Source organism: Typha angustifolia, chromosome 9 (genome assembly GCF_048772165.1).
Source record: "Typha angustifolia cultivar Huaian chromosome 9, ASM4877216v1, whole genome shotgun sequence".
NCBI classification, from domain to species: domain Eukaryota; kingdom Viridiplantae; phylum Streptophyta; class Magnoliopsida; order Poales; family Typhaceae; genus Typha; species Typha angustifolia.
The window spans coordinates 9,592,800-9,618,824 of NC_133247.1; the positions used below are offsets into that span (position 1 = coordinate 9,592,800).

General features: G+C 45.6%; 1 protein-coding gene across 1 annotated transcript; it reads right to left on the reverse strand.

Moving 5' to 3' along the window:
• Nucleotides 1–2,719: 2,719 nt before the first annotated feature.
• LOC140767109 (F-box protein GID2) lies at nucleotides 2,720–3,755 on the reverse strand. The gene has a single exon (XM_073106895.1). It carries the CDS (start codon nucleotides 3,575–3,577, stop codon nucleotides 2,960–2,962), a length of 618 nt encoding a protein of 205 aa, XP_072962996.1. The 5' UTR covers nucleotides 3,578–3,755; the 3' UTR covers nucleotides 2,720–2,959.
• Nucleotides 3,756–26,025: the final 22,270 nt, after the last annotated feature.

Below are 26,025 nucleotides of genomic sequence, written 5' to 3' on the forward strand. Positions count from 1 at the left end.
GGGGGTCTAGTGCCTCCTCTAACATCGAAAGAAGGTCTCAAAGGTTGTCGTGGTCTAGTAGTTACAGTCACTGTTTTTGCAACCTCAAAATTTGCAGCTAGCGTTCTAGGTGCAAACCGCCTATCTCGGTTGCCCCAATTGGTTTACGCTACCATCTTTAGAGCCCTATGTTTTTGTTTCATCCTCACGACATTCTCAAAAGGCCTCCTCAAGAGTAGTAGGACATAGAGCACGAAGATCCGCTTGTATCTCCTCTCGTAGCCCTGAAATAAATATACTCATCAATGTACGTTCAGGCCACGGTGGCTCACAACAACTACTAACACTTTCAAACTCAGCTTGGTACTCTAATACAGTAGTCCTTTGAACCATCTTGCTTAATGTGGCAGCAAAATCTTCATATGCCGCTGTCCCAAATCTGCGTGTAATCCTCCTATAAAAATCAACCCATCTAGTAAATCCACCACCACGAATAATCGATCTATACCAATGCAATGCCGTTCCTTGGAGGTGAAAGCTTGCCATCTGGACTTTTGCATCTTTCGTTATACCTTGACAATCAAAATATTGGTCAACTTAAAATACCCAATCCGTTGGATCATCGCCTTGGAATTTTGAAAAGTCCAAACGTGTGGTTCCCACCCGAATAGCATTGTCAGGTTCGCGAAAGATCCTTTGTTCAGGTCTTAACCTTTGTGCATATTGATCACCTTCTCTAAATCCTCGAGCACGTCGATCACCATCTCCATAGGGATCAACCTCATCCTCATAGTGCCAATCCTCCTCATCGATGAAGCGCACTGGTGCCTCACGCCTCTCTGGTTCTATCACCGCCGGTCTTGGGTTTTGTAATGGAGATGGGGGATGATGTGAATGCATAGGTAGGAGGGGATCATTGACACTCATATGACGCATCTGGACCTGTGGAGTATCGGTTCGATGGGGTCCCACCGCTGGTTCTTCATGAAACTCCGTTCGTCGTCGAGGAGATGACGAACCTAATCGATTCATGGCATATTCCTTGAATTCATTGTGATCCTTTTATATGTTGTCAACTCTATGTAACAATATTTGGAACATGCCCCTTAGTTCATCTATATTCGAACCCATAAATGTTGGTTGACTTGGTCCTACCGTGGTCGCTCAAGGGAATCGGCCTCACGGTTAGGATCATCGTGCATTGAGTCCTCCCTTGTCGGTGTGCTCTTCATAGGTCTCCTTATTGATGTCATCTTTCTTGTTTCAACCATTAATGGAGGTCTGATGTTCGCCTGCTCTGATACCAATTGATAGGCTCTGATACCAATTGATAGGGCTCTGATACTAATTGATAGGCTCTGATACCAATTTGTTAAAGCTCAGATACCAAATTGATGGGATCTAGAGCCAAAAGATCAGCTACGGAATAATTTCTTAAGGTCTAAATTTATTGCAGGAAGCAGTCCGCGCAATCGTCGAAAAATATTCGTCAGATATTCTCCGGTAGTTATAAAATTACAAAACTAACTGGATTAGATCCGTATCTTCCTAATTTACAACTTTCGTATTTATGCCCTTCGTAGATTCGACCTGTAGTAGGGACGAAAATACAGAATAACGTGGGTGATGGTGGTGGTGACGGGTGGAGTGGATGTTAGGGTTATGGATGGGTATAGAGATGAGGGTGGATTGTGAAAGTGATTAAGAAAAGTAAATGAAGGGAATGAAGTGGTTGAGATCCCAAAGAAGAGGGATGACTCGACAGACGAGAGAGATTAGAAGCGGAAAGAAACCTTGCGGTAGAGGTGAAAGGATGGTGAAGAGGGAGGAAAGAGAAGTCTAGAGAGAAGATAGGAGGCAAGAAATCAATAATTTAACAACAATATAAAGTTGGGTGCCATCGGGTAGCCAACAAGTCCTAAAACAATATGAAACCCTAACAAACCAACTAAACCAGTATTCCTTATCTTCTCCAAATACCTTTTGGATTAAGCTTTCGTTTTGTTATAGATATATTCCGAATCTGGAGAAGTCATGAATATCAAAATTATAGATCTAGAGGTTTTGGACCTTATCCAACTGGTTTGATATTATTTGGATATGTGTCGAATATTTTACAAATATTTTTTCGAAACTGCGCAGAGCTGGATTTAACTAATTAGATAAAATCCTAACTAAGTGTATCAGTTGATTAATGAAAATTTTCCTTTTAAGAAAAATATACAAAGAACTTATCTTCCATCCAGCAAGAAAAGAACAACAGCAGCAACAAAGCTTTGTGCAACTAATTAATTAGATTGGCTACAAGAAACTAACTTCCTAGATTTGAAATTAGATCAATATTATCCAATCATCTACATCTTCATCCCTAATAAGTACTTTTAAATTTGACATATAATTTAATTAAATAAAACAAAATAAGAATAATAATATTTTTGTCTAGAATATATAGATAAAATGATACAAATAAAACTACAGTAAGATAAATAAATTTAGGCAATACGGCTTAAGAGTAAAATGTAATTTCTGTTTTGTTATGACAGCCCTACTTGTCAAACTTCTCTTTGTCCTCACACTCAGATGACTCCAACGCTACTGGCGGAAACGGAACCACTTCCCATGTCCAAAAGAGAGCGGAGGTAGACCCCTCTTTTAACTCACCTACAACTTCCACTTTCCCTTTGCCCACTTTCTCCCCAATAATGCTAAACTAGTCACACTTTCCCCACTTGCCGACCTCTCCCCTGAAAACCCCTGATCATCAAATTCTATATTCGTTTAAATATCATTACAGAATAGGTGACATAGATCTATATGGATCGAAATTACAACAAGGTAACAGAAAAATTACAAAAGAGTACAAGAATCCAATAACTCGGATCCTATCTCTGATTAAAACCTAAAAAGGTAAAATTAAAGTAGAAAACCAAATAGAAGCAACAAGAAGAAGGCGGTGACCGAATACGATCTCTTCTCCGTTTCATCCACATCCACCGCCTCGTGGCTTGTAGTTAAATCCATTCATTTTCTCGAAGAATCCGATGGAGAGAAGGGAAAGCGAGAGCTGGACCTCGTCCTTCCCCCACCGCGCCGGTAGACGCGCCGCCCTCCTCTGCAGCGGAGCTGCTGACGAGGAGGCAGCTCCGGCGGCCGAGGCGCCAGAAGAGGAGGAGGAGGAGGAGGAGGAGGAGGAGGAGGAGGAGGAGGGGGGGGAGAGGAGAGGAAGAAGGTACAGAGAGTGGAGGCGGCGGAAGCCGCCCAGGGCAAGGACGACGGCGCGCAGCTGCTGGCCGCCGCATCCGATGTTGGCCCAGTGGCGGACGCAGACGGCCTCCCAAAGCCGCTCGTCCTCAGCTAGCCGCCGCCACCGATGGCTCACGCACGCCGCCGCCGCCAGCGTGCGGGCGTCCGCGCGCTTCAGGACCTCAAATACTAGATCTTCTCCAAGATCGGGGGGCGGCGGCGTCACCGCTGCGTCGGCTTCTTCTTCTTCTCCAGCGGTGTTGCTCCTTGGCTTCTTGGCGCGGTCGCCGGACGGATCCTCGTGAGCAATCGGGTCGTTTCCGCCGCTTGATTCGTCGGATGGACGCCGCTTCATGTCTCGATCTAGAATTTGGTGAGATTTGTTCCGTCTTCCTCTATTGCCCAATTGCTTTTAACGGGGTGTTGCCATAGATACTGGATGGCCTGCATTTTAGGATGTAGGAAATTAGATATTAGTGAAACTTGTCATGTTTTGCTTGGCTTAAAGATGATGTAGAAAATACTTCCTGTCTTTTGGGAGGTAGACGATCGAGTGGTTCTTTTGTTTGTTTGCTTTCTTTTGGGGTGGGACTTGGGTTGGGGTGTCCCTGGAATGGGGGCCGGAATAAAGAAAAATTACGACAGAGGCCTGACATTTGGCCTTTGGCTCGATGACAAACCGGATGAGATTAATGCGATTCAGAGTAGATTTGTCTTTTACATATACGGTATTCCAAGCTGTTAAATTTACACACCTGCCACTCTTGTTCGACAAAATGTTTAAAATATGCTTAATTACGTAGGTTAAAATGTAATTTCGGCCCAAATTTTAACTTAGTATAGTCCAAACTAAATTGTAACAATTACTCAATAAACTAGTTGGCCCTAGATAATAAAAGAGGTCCTCGTTGTTCCTCTAGAAGCAGTGCGCACCGATTAAGACAGATACGAAACGTGTTCAAATAGTCTGTATTTTTGCTTGCAAGTTTTTGGAAGCAGAATAGTTGGGGATTTTTGGTTGCGTACCTTAGCAGGTTGAAGTGCTCGATCAGGCTTATTTAGAGGGTTATTGCAACTGAGACTTTAGGTGAGATTTTATAGATTGTAAGGAGTCATGGGTGGTATTTGGACTAAATGAAAGGTCGTGTAAGGCATAACTTGACAATTGGCTGATCTAAGGTTTAGATGTGCTAGATTATTAGGGCTAGGATTGATGTAGGTGATGACGGAACATAGGTAATGGCTCTAGTAGGGTTGCACACGATGAGACAGAACACAGTCCTAGTGAAAGGGTGAGAAGTATTTACTAGACAATAGTGAAAAATATTAAGAAAGATAAATTTAATTCATATGCATGCACAAAATACAAGCAATAGGAACCTATTTATAGAGAAATAAATAATAGATTCATAACCCAAATAAGAAACAAATATAAAAACATATCTAAACTAGCCATCAGCTCTTCCTCAAATTGTAACTCCCTTCTACCCTATGTAGTATTTATATCTGAATAAAGCTTGAATATAAAAATTTCACAAAGTCACTGATCTAAACATTTGTTTTACATTATTCGATCAACATCTTTCGCTTATATATAGATAGTTGCTAAGATTTGGGTGAGAGAGCTTTACAAAGGTAACCCACGCGTCAACCTTCTTGCTTAAGCATAACCTAATGCCAACCCTTGAAGCATCACACTTAATCATGAGTGCCTTCAAAAAATTAGGTAGCTCTAAAATGGGATAGGAGGTCATGGCAGCCTTCAGCTTCCCAAATGCAACATGTGTCTTATCCGTCCATCACCCTCACCCTTCTTTAGTAAGGATTTTAATGGGGCAGCAATCTTACCATACCCTTTTATAAATCGATGATAGTAACCTATACGGAAATCATGTCGCTTCTTCAGATTCATGAGCAGCGGCCATCTCATCAAGTTCATGATTTTCTCGAGGTCCTCAAATCCTATGGCTGAAATAATATGTTTAAGATAATCTACATTTTGCTATTAAAGGCACTTGGACATCTTCACATGTAGATGGTGTTGGCGGGACCGATAACACCACCCCTAATATTTTAAGTGGCCCTTTTATGTAAAACTTTATACAAAGATATCATCAAAACATACTAAATACAATAAGGGCTTGAAGATATCGTTTATAAGTGAAAGATTGCTAGTTCATTGGTGAGGCCGAACGACATCACCAAGAATTTATAGTATATTGTGTGTGTAAAAAGCTATTTTGTGTACATTCAGCAGGTGCACCCGGATTTGATGGTATCTTACCATTAAATCTAAACTTGGAGAACTAGGCCGCTCTTGATAACTCATCGAACAACTCCTCTATTATTAGGATGGAATATCACTTTTTGATGATGATGATATTTATTGCTCGGTAGTCTACAAAAAATTGTTAAATCTCATCCTTCTTTCATATTTTGACTTAGATGACTATACACTTTGACTCGGACAAATGGTCCTACTGGACAACATTTTCATTCCAATTTAATCCGCTTTTTAGTTGTGTAGGTAGCAGTATGGTGATACATCGGTCAATCCTACACCGGCCATGATCTCAATGTTGTAATTGTTAGATCTGTTCAACAATAAACCCTTTGGCTCTATAAGCACCTTACTGAATTCCTACAATAGGGAATCTAGATCAATGGGTAATATTGATGGATTGCTCTACTGAGGGTTTGATCATTTGCATGAAGTAGCCAGTATACCCTAGTTTGAGTAAACCATTCAATGAATGTAAGCTTGCACTCGAATCTGGCTATTGTCTCTCTAAGTGCACTTTCTTGTCAATATTCTGAAAGTCCATGATTAATTTCTAAAGTTGAAGCAAACCTTGGCAAGCCCTTGATGCCATTGAATGCCAAGTAGTAGGTCGACTCCTCAAAGGTTCAATGTTACAAATTTAAGATAAGGGTATGTCATTGGACTATAAGCGTCACACTATAATAAATTCCTTCGGCTTTTAGTTTCATACTATCTCCTATGTCGGCTTCAAAACAAATGACCATTTCAAATCTTATTTTTCATATCATCTCCGTATTAAGGAAGTTATGAGTACTTCCACTATCAATGATAATGCGAACCAGACAATTCTTCATTGTTCCATCCACCTACATAGTTCACGTTGTAGTAGATATGCATGCAAGAAGATTTTAGTATGTACATCCTCCTTTAAAGTATTCCTAGCCCACCATATGCCTTCCACATAAGGTTGCCCTTACATAAGGTTCATGCAGAGGTCAATAGGGTGCTCGAGCTAGATAAGACCAAAACAAATAGCAAATGCATAACAAATCCATCAATAGTAAAAAAGAGGGTGGAGTGCCTGAATACAAGAAAATATGTTAATATATGCTCCAACAAGAGAAACGTGCCCCAATACAAAAGTTACAACACAAAAAAAAGATAAAAGAAACGTAATGCCATACTAAATAAACTGCCACAAAAATTGTCTTCTCGAGCGCAGTCAATCTAAGTCATATATGAAGTATTGAAAAGTCTAACGCTTAGCAAATAACACTATCTCTAGTATGATTATGCATAAAAAATTTCATAGCAAGACAAATTTATGTATTTACACCCAACATGACAAGTATATGAATAGACAAAGAAAAAAATATTTGGTCAAGCTATCTTAAACCATCACCATATAATTGATACGATTCGGACTTCACCGATGTTGTCTCGAGCATGGATTCACATTAGGAGTGTTTTTGTTTCATGTTTTAGTGTTTAATTTCTATTAAAATAAGTTTTCTATAAGTCACGTTCGAACGCGAGTGGAGTGAGTTCAAACGCGGTTTGTGAACGGGATTGTGAACGTGGGTGAAAAGAGTGCACTGTGCGTTCGAACGCCGCCTGAATCGCATTCACAAATCCAGAGGAGTGAACTCGGTGTGTTCGAACGCGGTCGGGCGAGTTCGAATGCGGTCGGCGAAAATTGTATTTTTAGGGTTAATTTTGAGTTATTGGTTAGCCTTTAAAAGGATGTGGATGGCAACCAAAGTGAGGACTGATTATGGAGAATTGAGTTTTCTCTTGCCTCCTTCGTCTTCTTCGCTCTCGTTCTCTCAATCCCCGGCGATGCCGCTTCTAACCTCCCTCGACCGGCCAATCACCCTAGTCCCTTAGGGGTGGCCCTCTCCTCCCCATTCTTCCAATCTATCCAACACTTGCCCTAACCCTTCCATCAACCATAACCCTTCCACCACCACTTTTTACCGGTGCCACCCCATTAACGCCGGTCCACCTTCAACCACCATTACCTAGAATCACGTGCCTCCATCCACGGATCCAAACAGACCACCTGACCTTCGTCCACTAATCGGACGATATCTCGAGATCCCCATATCCGATTCGCCTACAACTAGATTTGTTGGAAAGCTCTTTTCTAGGTCTACAATATATCAAAGTTTCACGTCGATCCGACGGCGACATATTTTGGGATCTTATTTCAAAGTGTCATGCCAGATCTAGTCCAGATCTAGTCCAGATCAAGAAATTGGAAGAGATCGAACCTTAGCCTAAGGAGAGATCGTATCAACTTGGTATTAGAGCCACCGTTCCTCGGACAAGCGCTTCCTATGACGACCACCAGATACATGGCTGCACGGCGAGATGATGAAGAAGAGATTCTCCTAATAGAGGAGAGAGAAACGGTTGCAGGGACTTCTACCCACGGAACCGCCCGATCTAATCGGAATACGGAAGAACCTAGCGTTCAAGCCGTGTTGGGGTTTCTCTCCGAGCAAATGGCCATCAATAATCAAATGATGATGGAGATGATGCGGAAACTATGGGCGACAAGGGAAGCAATGGCGAATGGGAATGTATCATCGACCCCACGACGCGAGTCCATCCCCTTGAACCCACCGCCACCGATTCAGCCTTTGCAACCACAAGAGCCGCTCTTCCACCACCCTATGGGCAGAGGCAAGCAAGGATGGTTACACCAGGTCTAGTTGCAAGTGAACCCATCCGATGAGCAAACCACTATGGAGACCACCTTGGAGATCAAGATCTGTGGGTGGGTCAATACGAATCGGAACCACAGCGAGTTAATCAAAACTGAAGGAGGGATCATTAAACCTTCATGGTGCATCCTCCCCCGGTTAGACAAGGACTTGGATATGATCCGGAACGAGACAACGGCATCCGTGGACAAGTCATGCGTCTCGAATTCCCTAAGTTCAAAGGTGGCGATCCGATCGATTGGTTGTATAGGACGGAGCAATTCTTTGCATACCAAGGTACGGCGGAAGAATACAAGGTGACGCTTACGAGCTTCCACCTTGAGGATGTGGCGCTTCATTGGTTTCGAGTAGTCAATGCCATAGAGGCCATCGAAACTTGGGCTGAATTTTGCGCCGATATCACACGACGATTTGCAGCATCGGGGTATGAAGACTTTGATGCTCTCCTCTCAAAAACAGTGCAAAAGACTACGGTTGGGGCATACCAAGAAGAATTTGAGAGGATTAGTAGCCGATGTCATCCACCATGGACGGATCAGCAACTTCGCAGCACTTTCATCTCCGGGCTACGGGGTGACATACAAGCCGATGTGAGGGATTTAAGGCCTAGAACCTTGAAGGAGGTCTTCGAGGATGCAGTGCTTATGGAAGACAAACATACGGCCATGAAGATACACCTGAAACAGAGTTGGACGAGCCAAGGAAGCCGCAATCAATCCCAACCAACCATAACGGCAAGAAACATCACCGGAGTACCAAGAGTTGCTGCTATAGTGGTACCTCCTCAAGCACCCTTGAAGCCATCCCAAGATGTGAAGTATGCACCTAGAGGTCTGGGACGAGCACTCACACCTGCCCAAGTAGAAGAAAGAAGGGCCAAGGGCCTATGCTTCCGTTGTGATGAGAAATTTGTACCCGGGCATCGCTGCGCTAAACCGATGGGATCAGTGATGCTAATCGATGGATTGGAGGAAGCTGAGGATGAGTTTGCAGCTGAAAGTGCTGGACATCAAGGAGAAGAAGCTGAGGAGCAACCCGTGGAGGACAAGATAGCCGAAATCTCCCTCCACGCCTATTCGGGGACAGCTGCGCCTAAGACCTTGCGGGTGAATGGTGTAGTCAAGAAAACCACAGTGAGAAACTTTATTTCCACTGGGTCCACCCACAACTTCATTGACAAGAGGCTCCTTAGGAAGATTGGGCTCGAGTCGGAACCCACAGAAGGGTTCGATGTGACGATCGGAGATGGCACCACATTGTGAGCAGATTTTATTTATGGAGGTGTGGAATTGAAGGTGCAAGGCCAAACTTTCACATTGGATCTTTATGCATTGGCCTTGCGAGATGCCGACATTGTTTTGGGGACTCAATGGCTTCAAAGCTTGGGGCCCGTAACATTTGATTTCTCAAACCTCACACTGACATTTCAGAGGAATAGACGAAGGGTGCTGCTGGATGGAAATCAACTGCGGCAAGGGCCGACATTGCAACCACTTGTGGGTTTTCCTTGTGCAGAGGATCGAGCTTTACTATTGCAAATGGTTGTTGCTGAACCAGAACATCCACCACCAAGGGAAGTAGCCTCTGACATGGAAGAGCTGCTGCAGGAGTTTCAGGATCTCTTCAAGAAACCTTAAGGACTACCATCGAACCGTCGTCATGACCATCGCATCCAGATCATTCCAGGGGCTGAACCTGCAAATGTCCGGCCCTATTGGTACCCGCATGTCCAGAAGGAAGAGATCAGTAAATTGGTAGAGGAAATGCTCGAGCAAGGGATTATTCAACCGAGTAGAAGTGCCTACTCATCGCCGGTGCTGCTGGTTCGGAAGAAAGACTGGAGTTGGTGGTTTTGCATCGATTATCGAGCCTTGAATGCAATTACTGTCAAGGACCGGTATCCAATACCGGTGATCGAGGAGTTGTTGGATGAGCTCACAGGGTCGGCCTACTTCAGCAAACTTGACTTAAGAGCGGGGTACCATCAAATCCGCGTCAACCCGGAAGATGTGCACAAAACAGCGTTCCGAACTCACGATGGCCACTACGAGTTCCGAGTTATGCCATTTGGGCTCACCAATGCACCGGCCACCTTCCAAGGGCTGATGAATGACCTCTTCCGCCCACTTTTGCGTCGGTACGTGCTCGTCTTCTTTGACAATATTCTAGTATATAGCAGGAATTGGAGTGAGCACTTGCAGCACGTACGGGAGGTATTAAATATCTTGCGACAAAACCAATTAAAAGTCAAGATGAACAAGTGTCTTTGGGGAGAGTCACGAGTGGAGTACTTGGGGCATATAATCTCAGCAAAAGGAGTGGAAGCCGATCCAAGCAAGATCAAGAATATGGTGGACTGGCCGATTCCTACTAATCAGCGGGAATTGAGGGGATTCCTTGGTTTGACAGGGTACTATCGGCGATTCGTTGCCAACTGAGGCAAAATTGCTGCCCCGCTGACCTCCTTACTTAGAAAATGTGGGTTTTAATGGACGGGCAAAGCAACGGAGGCCTTCAAAGCCTTGAAGACAGTTATGTCTACCGCTCCAGTTCTAGCATTACCAGATTTTGGCAAGCCCTTTGTGGTGGAGTGCGACGCTTCGGGTGAGGGCATTGGAGTAGTTTTGATGCAAGAGGGCAGACCCGTGGCATATATGAGCAAAGCATTGTCAAATCAGTTGCGACAGCTATCCACCTACTAGCGCGAAATGCTAGCGATTCTACACGCCATCACCAAATGGCGACCCTACTTGATTGGCCAACGGTTTATTATCCACACGGACCAGTGTAGCTTACCCTACTTCATAGAGCAACATGTGCACAACCCAGCCCAACAACGGTGGGTCACGAAACTCCTTTGGGTATGACTACGAATTAGTCTACAAAAAGGGGATTGAGAATCGAGCGGCCGATACTCTTTCACGCCAACCGGACACGAGTGAGCTTGCCTCTTTCTTAGCACTAACATTTCCTATACCTTCAGATATGTGGGGAACCAATGCAGAAGATCATACCATGGAGGAGCTTGATTCAGAGTTCAAAGATCGCTTCCCAAATTTCAAACCTTGAGGACAAGGTTGCGGAAGCGTGGTGGATTGATACGATTCGGACTTCACCGACGTCGTTTCAAGCATGGATTCACTTTAGGAGTGTTTTTGTTTCATGTTTTAATGTTTAATTTCCATTAAAATAAGTTTTCTGTAAGTCGCGTTCGAACGCGGGTGGAATGAGTTCGAATGCGGTTTGTGAACGGGGTTGTGAATGTGGGTGAAGAGAGTGCACTGTGCGTTTGAACGCGGTGCGTTCGAACGCACTGTGAACGCCTGGATCGCATTTGCAAATACCGAGAGGGGCGTTCGATCGCACGTTCGAACACCTGCATCGCGTTCGCAAATCCAGAGGAGTGAACTCGGTGCGTTTGAACGCGGTCGGCGAAAATTTTATTTTTAGGGTTAATTTTGAGTTGTTGGTTGGCCTTTAAAAGGATGTGGATGGCAACCAAAGTGAGGATTGATTATTGAGAATTGAGTTTTGCCTTGCCTCCTTCGTCTTCTTCGCTCCCGTTCTCTCAATCCCCAGCGACACCGCTTCTAACCTCCCTCGACCGGCCAATCACCCTAGTCCCTTAGGGGTGGCCGTCTCCTCCCCGTTCTTCCAATCTATCCAACACTTGCCCTAACCCTTCCATCAACCATAACCCTTCCACCACCACTTTTTACCGGTGCCATCCCATTAACGCCGGTCCACCTTCAACCACCATTACCTAGGATCACGTGCCTCCATCCACGGATCCAAAATAGACCACCTGACCTTCATCCACTAATTGGATGATATCTCGAGATCCCCATATCCGATTCACCTAAAACTAGATTTGTTGGAAAGCTCGTTTCTGGGTCTACAACATATCAAAGTTTCACATCGATCCGACGGTGACATATTTTGGGATCTTATTTCAAAGTTCCCTGCCAGATCTAGCCCACATCAGGAAATTGGAAGAGATCGAACCTTCGCCTAAGGGGAGATCGTATCAATTTGGTATCAGAGCTCCGTAGCCCGAGGCGTGATCGTATCAATATCTTCCTCCGTGCCCTCCTCATCAGCCGCCTCATGGACCTCCTCTAGATACTCTACATCATCAACAACCTCATCATCCTCCTTAAGATCGTCGATAAGCATCATACTCCCGATCGGTTTAGAACACCGATAATCAGGGTAAAACGCTCATCACACCTAAAGCAAAGGCCCTACGTTCTTCACTCCTCCACCTGGGCAGGTGTGAGAGTTCGAATGGGGGGTCTTGTGCCTCCTCTAACATCGGAAGGTCTCAAAGGTGGTTGTGGTCTAGTGCTCGCCGTCGTTGTTTTTAAACCCATAGAATTTCCAACCGGCATTCTAGGTTGCCCCAATTGGTTTTTGCTGCCATCTTTAGAGCCCAATTCTTTTGTTTCATCCTCACAGCTGATACGATTCAAACATCACCGTCGCCCCAATGGATACACTTTAGGAGTGTCTTTGTTTCTTGTTTTAATGTTTAATTTTCAAGAAAATAAGTTTTCTATAAGTCGCGTTCGAACATGGGTGGAGTGTGTTTGAACGTGGTTGTAAACATGGTTGTGAGTATGTGCATTGTGTGTTTGAACGCCGCGTTCGAACGCGTTGTGAACGCCGGCATTGCGTTTGCAAATTTAGAGAAGTGGGAAACAGGCGCGTTCGATTGCGCGTTCAAACGCCTGCATCGCGTTCGCAAATCCCGAGAAGAGCGAACTCGGTGCATTCGAATGCGCTCGGCGAAAATGTATTATTTAGGGTTAATTTTGAATTGTTTGGTTAGCCTCTAAAGGATGTGGATGGCAACCAGAGAGTCATTATTGAAGAATTTAGTTTTGTCTTGCCTCCTTCGTCTTCTTCGCTCTCGTTCTCTCAATCCCCGGCAACGCAGCTTCTAACCTCCCTCGACCGGCCAATTACCCTAGACCCTTAGGGGCGGCCCTCTCCTCCCCTTTCTTCCAAACTATCCAATACTTGCCCTAACCCTTCCATCAACCATAACCCATTCACCACCACTTTTCACCGGTGCCACCCCATTAACGCCGGTCCTCCTCCAACCACCATCACCTAGGATCTCGTGCCTCCATCCACGGATCCTGATCAAACCCCCTGATGTTCATCCACAAATTGGACGATATCTTGAGATCCCCATATCCGATTCACCTAAAACTTAATTTTTTGGAAAGCTCTTTTCTGGGGTTACAACATATCCAAATTTCACATCAATTTGACGGCAGCATCTTTTGAGATCTTATTACAAAGTTCTGTGCCAGATCTAGTCCAAATCTAAGAATTGGAAGAGATTGAAACTTAGCCAAAAGGGGAGATCGTATCAAGCTGGTATCAGAGCCACTGTTTCTCAGACACGCGCTTCCTATGATGACAACCAGAGCCATGGCTGCACGGCGAGATGAGGAAGAAGAGATTCTCCCAATAGAGGAGGGGGAAACGGTTGCGGGGACTTCCACTTGCGGAACCGCCCGATCTAATCGGAATACGCGGAAGAACCTAGTGTTCAAGCCATGTTGGGATCTCTTTCCTAACAAATGGCCATCAACAACTAGATGATGATAGAGATGATGCGAGAATTACGGGCGATAAGGGAAGCCATGGTGAACGGGAATGCACCATCGACCCCATGACGTGAGTCTACTTCCATGAACCCACCACCGTCGGTTCAGAATTTGCAACCACAAGAGCCGCTGTTGCCACTACCCTATGGGCAGAGGCAAGAAAGGATGGTTCCACAAGGCCTAGTTGTAGGTGAATTCATCCGACGAGCGAACCACTTTGGAGACCACCTTGGAGATCAAGATCTGTGGGCGGGTCAATACGATCCGAAACCACGGCGAGTTAATCAAAACCGAAGGAGGGATCAACAACCGAAGGTACAACCCGAGTTAGAAAAGGACTTGGACATGATCCAGAATGAGACAACCGCATCCGTGGACAAGTCATGCATCTCGAATTCCCCAAGTTCAAAAGTGGCGATCTGATCGATTAGTTGTATAGGGCGGAGCAATTTTTCGCATACCAAGGTATGGTGGAAGAATACAAGGTGACGCTTGTGAGCTTCCACCTTGAAGATGCGGTGCTTCATTGGTTTCGAGCAGCCAATGCCATTGAGGCTATTGAAACTTGGGCTAACTTTTACGCCGATATCACACGGCGATTTGGAGCATCGGGGTATGAAGACTTCGATTCTCTCTTCTCAAAGATGGTGCAAAAGACTACGCTTGGGGCATACTAAGAAGAATTTGGGAGGATAAGTAGCAGGTGTCATCCCCCATGGACGGATCAGCAACTTTGCAACACCTTCATCTTCGGGCTGAGGGGAGACATACAAGCCGACGTGAGGGCTTTAAGGCCTAGAACTTTAAAGGAGGCCTTCAAAGATGCGGTGCTTATGGAAGACAAACATAGGGCCATGAAGTTACTCCTGAAACATTTGGACGAGCCAAGGAAGCCGCAATCAAGCTCAACCAACCATAGCGGCGGGAAATATTACTCGAGTACCAAGAACCGCTGTTGCGATGGTGCCTCCTCGAGCACCCTTGAAGCCATCCCAAGATATGAAGTACGCACCTAGAGGTCCGGGACGAGCACTCACACCTGCTCAAGTGGAGGAATGAAGGGTCAAAGGCCTATGCTTTCATTGTGATGAGAAGTTTGTGCCTGGGCATTGCTATGCTAAACCGATGGGATCGGTTATGCTAATTGACGGATTGGAGGAGGCTGAGGATGAGATTATAGATGAAGATGAAGGTGTGGCTGGATATCAAGGAGAAGTAGCTGAGGAGCAACCCGTGGAAGACATGATAGCCAAAATCTCCCTCCACGCCTATTCGGGGACAGCTACGCCAAAGACTTTACGGGTGAACGGTGTAGTCAAGAAAACCATAGTGAGAATCTTGATTGACACCGGGTCCACCCACAACTTCATTGACAAGAGGCTCCTTAGGAAGATTGGGTTCGAGTTGGAACCCACAAAAGGGTTCGATGTGACGATTGGAGATGGCAAGTGCAAGGCCAAACTTTCACATTGGATCTTTATCCGTTGGCCTTGCGAGGTGCCGACATTGTTTTGGAGACTCAATAGCTTCAAAGCGTGGGGCCCATAACAATTACTTTCTCAAACCTCACACTGACATTTCGGAGGAATGGTCGAAGGGTGCTGCTAGATGGAAATCAACCACGGCATGGGCCGACATTGCAACCACTCGTGGGCTTTCCTTGTGTAGGGGACCGAGCTCTACTATTATAAATGGCTGTTGCTGAACCAGTACATCCACCACCAAGGAAAATAGCCGCTGACATGCAAGAGCTACTGCAGGAATTCAAGATCTCTTTGAGGAACCCCGAGGATTGCCACCGACCCGTCGGCACGACCATCGCATCCAAATCATTCCAAGGGCTGAACTAGTAAATGTTTGGCCCCCTCGGTACCCGCATGTCCAGAAGGAAGAGATTAGTAAATTGGTCGTGAAAATGCTCGAGCAAGGGATTATTCAACCGAGTAGAAGTGCCTACTCATCGCCGGTGCTGCTGGTTCGAAAGAAAGACGAGAGTTGGCGATTTTGCGTCGATTACCGAGCCTTGAATGCGATTACCGTCAAAGACCGGTATCCAATATTGGTCATCGAGGAGTTGCTGGATGAACTCACAGAATTGGATTACTTCAGCAAACTTGACTTAAGAGCGGGGTACCATCAAATCCGCGTCGATCCGGAAGATGTGCACAAAACGACGTTCCGAACTCACGATGACCACTATGAGTTTCGAGTCATGCCGTTTGGGTTCACCAATGCACCGGCCACCTTCCAAGGGCTGATGAATGATCTTTTTCGCCCGCTCTTGCGTCGGTACGTGCTCGTCTTCTTTGACGATATTCTAGTGTATAGTAGGAATTGGAGCGAGCACTTACGACATCTTGCAACAAAACCAGTTAAAAGTCAAGATGAGCAAGTGTCTTTGGAGAGAGCCACGAGTGGAGTACTTTGGGCATATAATCTCAACAAGAGGAGTGGAAGCCGATCCAAGCAAGATCAAGAATATGGTGGACTGGCCGATTTCTACTAATCAGCGGGAAATGAGGGGATTCTTTGTGTTGACGGGGTACTACCGGCGATTCATTGCCAACTATGACAAAATTGCTGCCCCACTGACCTCCTTACTTAGAAAAGGTGGGTTTCATTGGATGGGCAAGGCGACGGAGGCCTTTGAAGCCTTGAAGATAGCTATGTCTACCGTTCCGGTTATAGAACTACCGAATTTCAGCAAGCCCTTTGTGGTGGAATGCGACGCTTCGGGTGAGAGCATTGGAGTAGTTTTGATGCAAGAGAGCAAACCCGTGGCATATATGAGTAAGGCATTGTCAAACCAGTCACGACAGCTATCCACCTACGAGCGCAAAATGCTAGCGATTCTACACGCCGTCACCAAATGGCGATCGTACTTGATTGGCCAACGGTTTACTATTCACATGGACCAGCGTAGCTTACCCTATTTCATGGAGCAACGTGTGCACACCCCAGCCCAACAATGTAAGAAGAGCCGTTCGAACGCCGCGTTCGAACGTACTGTGAACGCTTGGATCACGTTCGCAAATTTAGAGAAATGGGAAATAGGAGTGTTCGATCGCATGTTCGAATGCCTACATCGTGTTTGCAAATCGAAGAAAGAGCGAACTCGGTGTGTTCGAACACGATTGGGAGTGTTCACGATCGGCGAAAATATATTATTTAGGGTTAATTTTGAATTGTTTGGTTAGCCTCTAAAGGATGTGGATGGCAACCAGAGAGTCATTATTGAAGAATTGAGTTTTGCCTTGCCTCCTTCGTCTTCTTCATTCTCGTGTTCTCAATCCCTAGCGACGCCGCTTCTAACCTCCCTCAACCGGCTAATCACCCTAGACCCTTAGGGGCGGCCCTCTCCTCCTCCTTCTTCCAATCTATCCAATATTTACCCTAACCCTTCCATCAACCATAACCTTTCCACAACCACTTTTCACCTGTGCCACCCCATTAACACCGGTCCTCCTCCAACCACCATCACCTAGGATCTCGTGCCTCCATCCACGGATCCTGATCAAACCCCCTGATGTTTATCCACTAATCGGATGATATCTCGAGATCCCCACATCTAATTTGCCTAAAACTTGATTTTTTGGAAAGCTCTTTTCTGGGGTTACAACATGTCCATATTTCACATCAATCCGACGACGTTATCTTTCGGTATCTTATTACAAAGTTCCGTGCGAGATCTAGCCCAGATCTGAGAATTGAAAGAGATCGAACCTTAGGCAAAAGGGGAGATCATATCAATGGCCTTCTCAAAGGCCTCCTCAAGAGTAGTAGGACATAGAGCATGAACATCTACTTGTATCTTATCCCGCAATCCTAAAATAAATGTACTTATCAATGTTCATTCAGGCCACGGTGGCTTACAACGACTACTAACTCTTTCAAATTCAGCTTGATACTCCAAAACGGTTGTCCTCTGAACTATCTTGCTTAATGTGGCAGCAAAATCTTCGTATGCTGTTATCCCAAATCTGCGTGTAATCCTCCTACAAAAATTAACCCATCCGGTAAATCCACCACCACGAATAACCGATCTATATCAATGCAAAGCCGTTCCTTCGAGGTGAATGCTTGCCATCTGGACTTTTGCATCTTTCGCTGTACCTTGACAATCAAAATATTATTCTACTTGAAACACCCAATCCGTTCAATCACCACCTTGGAATTTTAGAAAGTCCAAGTGTGCAGTTCTCCCCCGAATAGCATTGTCGGGTTTGCGAAAGATCCTTGGTTTAGGTCTAAACTTTTGTATAGGTTGATCACCCTCTCTAAATCCTTGAGCATGTCCATCACCATCTTCATATAGATCAACCTCATACTCATAGTGCCAATCCTCTTCATCGATGAAGCGCACCGATGCCGCACGCCTCTCAGGTTCCACCACCGCCGGTCTTGGGTTTTGTATCGGAGGTGGAGGATGATGTGTAGGCATAGGTAAGAGGTGATCATTGACACTCATATGACGCACTAGGACCTGTGGGGGTATTGGTTTGATGAGGTCCCACCATTGGTCCTTCCTGAAACTCTGATCGTCGTCGAGGGGATGACGAACCCAATCGGTTCATGACACATTCCTTAAATTTGTTATGATCTTTTTGCATGTTGTCAACTCTATGCAACAATGTTTGGAACATGCCCTTAAGTTCATCGATATTCGCACCCATAGACGTTGGTTGACTCGGTCCTACCGTGGTTGCTCCAAAGGAATCGGCCTCATGGTTAGGGTCATCATGGATTGAGTCCTCTCTTGTCGGTGTGTTCTCCATAGGTCTCCTTGTTGAAGCCATCTTCCTTATTTCAACCATTAATAGGGGTCTGAGGTTTGCCTGCTCTAATACCAATTGTTAAGCTCTAATACCAAATTGATAAGCTCTGATACCAATTTGATAAGCTCTAATACCACTTGTTAAGCTCTGATACAAAATTGATGGGCTCTAATACCAAATTGATAGGCTTTGATACTAAATTGATGGGTTCTTGTACCAAAAGATCGGCTACGGAACAATTTCTTAAGATCTAAATTTATTACAAGAAGCAGTCCGCGCAACCGTAAGAAAATTCTCATCATATATTCTCTGATAATCATAAAATTACAAAACAAATTGAGTTAGATCCGTAACTTTTTGATCTACAATTTTCATATGTACACCCTTCATAGATTCGAACTGTACCAGGTATAAAAACATGAAATAACGTGGGTGATGGTGGTGGTGATGGGTGGAGTGGATATTAGTGTTATGGATGGGTATGGAGATGAAGGTGAATTGTGGATGTGATTAAGGAAAGTAGATGAAGGGAACAAAGTAGTCAAGATCCCAAAGAAGAGGGGTGGCTCGATAGCCAAGGGAGATTAGAAGTTAGGAGAAACTTTGCCAATGGTAGAGGTGGAAGGATGGTGAAGAGGCAGGAGAGAGAAGTCTAGAGAGAAGATAGGAGGCAAGAAATCAATAATTCAATTCCATAATGAAGTTAGCTATCATCCGCTTATTTATAGAGGCTAACCAACAAGTCCTAAAACAATATGAAACACTAACAAACCAATTAAACCAGTATTTCTTATCTTCTTCGATTACGTCTCGGATTAAGCTTTCGTTTTGTCATAGATACACTTAGTTAGGATCTTTTCTTATTGTATTAGTTATTTATTTTATTAAAATAAAATTCCTATAGGCCGCGTTCGAACTCAAGAGGGGTCATGCTTGAACGCTTTTGCAAACGCTTGCATCAGGTTCGCAAATACAGAGAACGCATATTGTGCGTTCGAACGCCTACTTCGTGTTCGCACATACAGAGAACGTCTTTTGTGTGTTCGAACGCGATCAGGCGCGTTCAAACGCGATCGACGGGAATCCTTTAGAATTAGGGTTACTTATTATTTTAGGACTTGTTGGCTAGTCTCTATAAATATATTGATGGTAGACAAATTCATTATGCTATTGGATTATTGATTTCTTGCCTCTTATCTTCTCTCTAGACTCTCTCCCTCCTCCCTCTTCACCATCCTTCTACCTCTACCATTAGCAAGGTTTCTCCTAACTTCTAATCTCCGTCGTATGTTGAGTCACCCCTCTTCTTTGGGATCTCGACCACGTCATTCCCTTTATCTAAATCCCTTAATCACATCCACCATCCACCTTTATCTCGATACCCATCCAAACCCTAACATCCACTCCACCCGTCACCACCACCATCACCCATGTTATTTCATATTTTTGTCCAAGTTGTAGTTCGAATCTGCGAAGGGCGTAAATACAAAAGTTGTAGATTAGGAAGTTATAAATCTAATCAACTTGGTTTCATAATTGTCTGACTATAGGAGAATATTTGACGAATATTTTCTCACCGATTGTGTGGACTGCTTTATGCAATAAATTTAGATCTTAATGAATTATTCCGTAGTCGAGCTTTTGGTACAAGAACCCATCAATTTGGTATCAGAGCCTATCTTTTGGTACCATAACATATCACAAGGCACACGTGAGGGTGTGCGAGACATGTCAAAGAGCAAAGACGGAGACCTTGAAGCCCGCTGGACTTCTACAACCTTTGCCGATACCAGATCGTGTTTGGGATGATATCTCTATGGATTTCATAGAGAGGTTATCATTGGTACATGGGTATTTAGTTATCTTTGTGGTGGTGGACAAGTTGAGTAAATACGCCCAATTTATAGCCTTTGCATACCCTTTTTCTGCCAAATCAGTAGCCGAATGTTTCATCTAAAATGTTGCCAAAGTTTATGGCATGCCTCACTCAATTATTTTGGATCATGTATATTCATCAGCAAGTTTTGGACTAAATACTTCAACTTGCAGGGCACAAAACTGAACTTGAGCTCGGCATACTACCCACAAACCAATAGGGAAACAGAGGTGGTTAATCGGGAAATTGAGCAATACCTTCGGTGTTTCATTGGCGATCATTCTAAACTCTGGTTGGAGTATCTTCCATGGGCTGAGTTGTTGTATAACACTTCTCATCACAGCAACACCGGCATGACCCCATTCGAGATAGTATATGGATGGGCGGTATCGGGATTATGGGGGGTATGATTTGGCAGCTTCGTCGAAACGGACTGAGGTTGATATGGCATTGATCGATCGTGATGTTATTCTTAGGAGGTTATAGATGCATATGAGAGTAGCCCAGAATTGGATGAGACAAATGTATGATTGATACGATTCGGACTTCACCGACATCGTCTCGAGTTTGGATTTACCTTAGGATAAGATTGAGTTTTAGGATAAGATTGAGTTTTAGGATGAGATTGAGTTTTAGGATAAGATTGAGTTTTAGGATAAGATTGTGTTTTAGGATAAGATTGAGTTGTTGGTTAGCCTATAAAAGTATGTGTAGGGCAACCAAAATTTTTATTGAATATTGAGAATTGAGTTTGCCTTGCCTCCTTCATCTTCTTCGCTCCCGTTCCCTCAATCTCCCCGGCGACGCCGCTTCTAATCTCCCTCGACAGGCCAATCACCCTAGTCCCTTAGGAGTGGCCCTCTTCTCCCCCTTCTTCCAATTTATCCATCGCTATCCCTAACCTTTCCATCATCCATAACCCTTCCACCATCACTTTTACACCGGTGCCACCCCATCAACACCGGCCCTCCACAATCCACCATTACCCAGGATTTCGTGCCTTCATCCACGGAATCCAAAAACAGAGTATCCTGACGTTCGTCCACTAAACGAACGATATTTCGAGATCCCCATCTCCGATTCGCCTGAAACTAGATCCGTTGGAAAGCTCTTTTCCGGGCCTACAACATATCAAAATTTCACAGCGATCCAACGGCGGGATATTTCGGGATCTGATCTCAAAGTTCCGTGCAAGATCGTATTAATCTTGAATCAGAGCCTATAGCCGAGGAAGGATCGTAACAATCTGGTATCAGAGCCACCGTTCCTCGGACAAGCGCTTCCAATGACGACCACCAGATCCATGGCTGCACGGCGTGATGATGAAGAAGAGATTCTCCCAATAGAGGAGGAAGAGACGATTGCGGGGACTTCCACCCGCGGAACCATCCGATCTAATCGGAATATGGAAGAGCCTAGCGTTCTATCCATGTTGGGGTCTATTTCAGAGCAGATTGCCATCAACAACCAGATGATGATGGAGATGATGCGGGAACTACGGGCGTCAAGGGAAGCAATGTCTAACGGGAAGGCACCATCGACCCCACGACGCGAGTCCACCCCCTTGAATCAATCCTCACCGGTTCAGCCTTTGCAACCACAAGAGCCGCTGCTACCACCACCCTATGGGCAGAGGCAAGCAAGGATGGTTACACCAGGTCCAGTTGCAGGTGAACCCATCCGACGAGCGAATCACCATGGAGACCACATTGGAGATCAAGATCCATGGGCGGGCCGATACGATCCGGAACCACGGCGAGTTGATCTAAACCGAAGGAGGGATCATCAACCCTTCATGGTGCATCCTCCGCCGGTTAGACAAGGAGTTGGGCATGATCCGGAACGAGACAACGGCATTCGTGGACAAGTCGTGCGTCTCGAATTCCCCAAGTTCAAAGGTGGCGATCCAATTGATTGGTTGTATAGGGCGGAGCAATTCTTTGCATACCAAGGTACGGCGGAAGAATACAAGGTGACGCTTGCAAGCTTCCACCTTGAGGATGCGGCGCTTCATTGGTTTCGATCAGCCAATGCCATTGAGGCCATCGAAACTTGGGCTGAATTTTGTGCCGATATCACACGGCGATTTGGAGTATCGGGCTATGAAGACTTTGATGCTCTCCTCTCAAAGACGGTTCAGAAGACCACGGTTGGGTCATACCAAGAAGAATTTGAGAGGATTAGTAGCCGATGTCATCCACCATGGACGGATCAGCAACTTCGCAGCACCTTCATCTCCGGGCTGCGGGGTGACATACAAGCCGATGTGAGGGCTTTAAGGCCTAGAACCTTAAAGGAGGCCTTCCAAGATGCGGTGCTTATGGAAGACAAGCATAGAGCCATGAAGATACACTGGAAGCAGAGTTGGACAAGCCAAGGAAGCCGCAATCAAGCTCTACCAAACATAGCGGCAGGAAACACTAGCGGAGTACCAAGAGCTGCTACTGCATTGATACCTCCTCGAGCACCCTTGAAGCCATCCCAAGATGTGAAGTACGCACCTAGAGGTCCGGGGCGAGCACTCACACCTGCCCAAGTAGAAGAAAGAAGAGCCAAGGGCTTATGCTTCCGTTGTGATGAGAAGTTTGTACCAGGGCATCGTTGTGCTAAACCGATGGGATCGGTGATGCTCATCGATGGATTGGAGGAAGCGGAGGATGAGCTTGCAGCTGAAAGCGCAGATGTGGCTGGACATCGAGGAGAAGAAGTTGAGGAGCAAAACGTGGAGGACGTGATAGCTGAAATCTCCCTCCACGCCTATTCGGGGACGGCGGCGCCAAAGACATTGCGGGTGAACGGAGTAGTCAAGAAGACCACAATGAGAATCTTGATTGACACCGGGTCCACCCACAACTTCATTGACAAGAGGCTCCTTAGGAAGATTGGGCTCGAGTCGGAACCCACGGAAGGGTTCGATGTGACGATTGGAGATGGCACCACCTTGCGAGCAGATTTTATTTGTGGAGGTGTGGTATTGAAGGTGCAAGGCCAAAGTTTCACATTGGATCTTTATCCATTGGCCTTGCGAGGAGCTGATATTGTTTTGGGAACTCAATGGCTTCAAAGCTTGGGGCCCGTAACATTTGATTTCTCAAATCTCACACTGACCTTTCGGAGGAATGGAAGAAAGGTACTGCTGGATGGAAATCAACCGCGGCAAGGACCAACATTGCAACCACTTGTAGGCTTTCCTAGTGCAGGGGACCGAGCTCTACTATTGCAAATGGCTGTTGCTGAACCAGAACATCCCTCACCAAGGAGAATAGCCGCTGACTTGCAAGAGCTGCTGCATGAGTTCCAGGATCTCTTCGAGGAACCCCGAGGACTACCGCCGAACCGTCGCCATGACCATCGCATCCAGATCGTTCCAGGGGCTGAACCTGCAAATGTTCGGCCCTATCGGTACCCGCATGTCCAGAAGGAAGAGATCAGTAAATTAGTGGAGGAAATGCTCGAGCAAGGGATTATTCAACCGAGTAGAAGTGCCTACTCATCTCCGGTGCTGCTGGTTCGGAAGAAAGACGGGAGTTGGCGGTTTTGCGTCGACTACCGAGCCTTGAATACCATTACTGTCAAAGACCGGTATCCGATACCGGTGATCGAGGAGTTGCTAGATGAGCTCACAGGGTCAGCCTACTTCAGCAAACTTGACTTAAGGGCGGGGTACCATCAAATCCGAGTCGACCCTGGAGATGTGCACAAAACGGCGTTTCGAACTCACGATGGCCACTACGAGTTCCGAGTCATGCCGTTTGGACTCACCAATGCACCGGCCACCTTCCAAGGGCTTATGAATGACCTATTCCGCCCACTTTTGCGTCGGTACGTGCTCGTCTTCTTTGACGATATTCTAGTGTATAGCAGGAATTGGGGTGAACACTTGCGACACGTACGGGAGGTACTAGATATCTTGCGACAAAACCAGCTGAAAGTCAAGATGAGCAAGTGTCTATGGGGAGAGTCACGCGTGGAGTACCTGGGGCATATAATTTCAGCAAAAGGAGTGGAAGCTGATCCAAGCAAGATCAAGAATATGGTGGACTGGCCGATTCCTACTAATCAGCGGGAATTGAGGGGATTTCTTGGGCTGACGGGGTACTATCGGCGATTCGTTGCCAACTACGGCAAAATTGCTGCCCCACTGACCTCCTTACTCAGAAAAGGTGGGTTTCAATGGACGGGCAAAGCTACGGAGGCTTTTGAAGCCTTGAAGACCGCTATGTCTACAGCTCCTGTTCTAGCACTACCGGATTTCGGCAAGCCTTTCGTGGTGGAATGCGACGCTTCGGGTGAAGGCATTGGAGCAGTTTTGATGCAGGAGGGCAGACCCGTGGCATACATGAGCAAAGCATTATCAAATCAGTCGCGACAGCTATCAACCTACGAGCGTGAAATGCTAGCAATTCTACATGCCGTCACCAAATGGCGACCCTACTTGATTGGCCAAAGGTTTACTATCCGCACGGACCAGCGTAGCTTGCCCTACTTCATGGAGCAACGTGTGCACACCCCAGCCCAACAAAGGTGGGTTACTAAACTCCTTGGGTATGACTATGAATTAGTCTACAAAAAGGGGATTGAGAATAGAGCGGCTGATGCTCTTTCGCGCCAACCAGATACAAGTGAACTCGCCTCCTTCTCAGCACCAACATCTCTTATATCTTCAGATTTGTGGAGAACCAAAGCAGAAGATCATACCATGGAGGAGCTAGAGTCAAGGTGCAAAGATCGCTTCCCAAATTTCAAACCTTGAGGACAAGGTTGCGGAAGCGTGGTGGATTGATACGATTCGGACTTCACCGACATCGTCTCGAGTTTGGATTTACCTTAGGATAAGATTGAGTTTTAGGATAAGATTGAGTTTTAGGATGAGATTGAGTTTTAGGATAAGATTGAGTTTTAGGATAAGATTGTGTTTTAGGATAAGATTGAGTTGTTGGTTAGCCTATAAAAGTATGTGTAGGGCAACCAAAATTTTTATTGAATATTGAGAATTGAGTTTGCCTTGCCTCCTTCATCTTCTTCGCTCCCGTTCCCTCAATCTCCCCGGCGACGCCGCTTCTAATCTCCCTCGACAGGCCAATCACCCTAGTCCCTTAGGAGTGGCCCTCTTCTCCCCCTTCTTCCAATTTATCCATCGCTATCCCTAACCTTTCCATCATCCATAACCCTTCCACCATCACTTTTACACCGGTGCCACCCCATCAACACCGGCCCTCCACAATCCACCATTACCCAGGATTTCGTGCCTTCATCCACGGAATCCAAAAACAGAGTATCCTGACGTTCGTCCACTAAACGAACGATATTTCGAGATCCCCATCTCCGATTCGCCTGAAACTAGATCCGTTGGAAAGCTCTTTTCCGGGCCTACAACATATCAAAATTTCACAGCGATCCAACGGCGGGATATTTCGGGATCTGATCTCAAAGTTCCGTGCAAGATCGTATTAATCTTGAATCAGAGCCTATAGCCGAGGAAGGATCGTAACAATGATCAACATCATCGTGAGAAGGAGTTTAGTGTGGGCGCCATGGT

Coding starts and splice junctions, on each gene's coding strand:
- LOC140767109 (XM_073106895.1), bottom strand. CDS start 3,577: ATGAAGCGGCGTCCATCCGACGAATCAAGCGGCGGAAACGACCCGATT.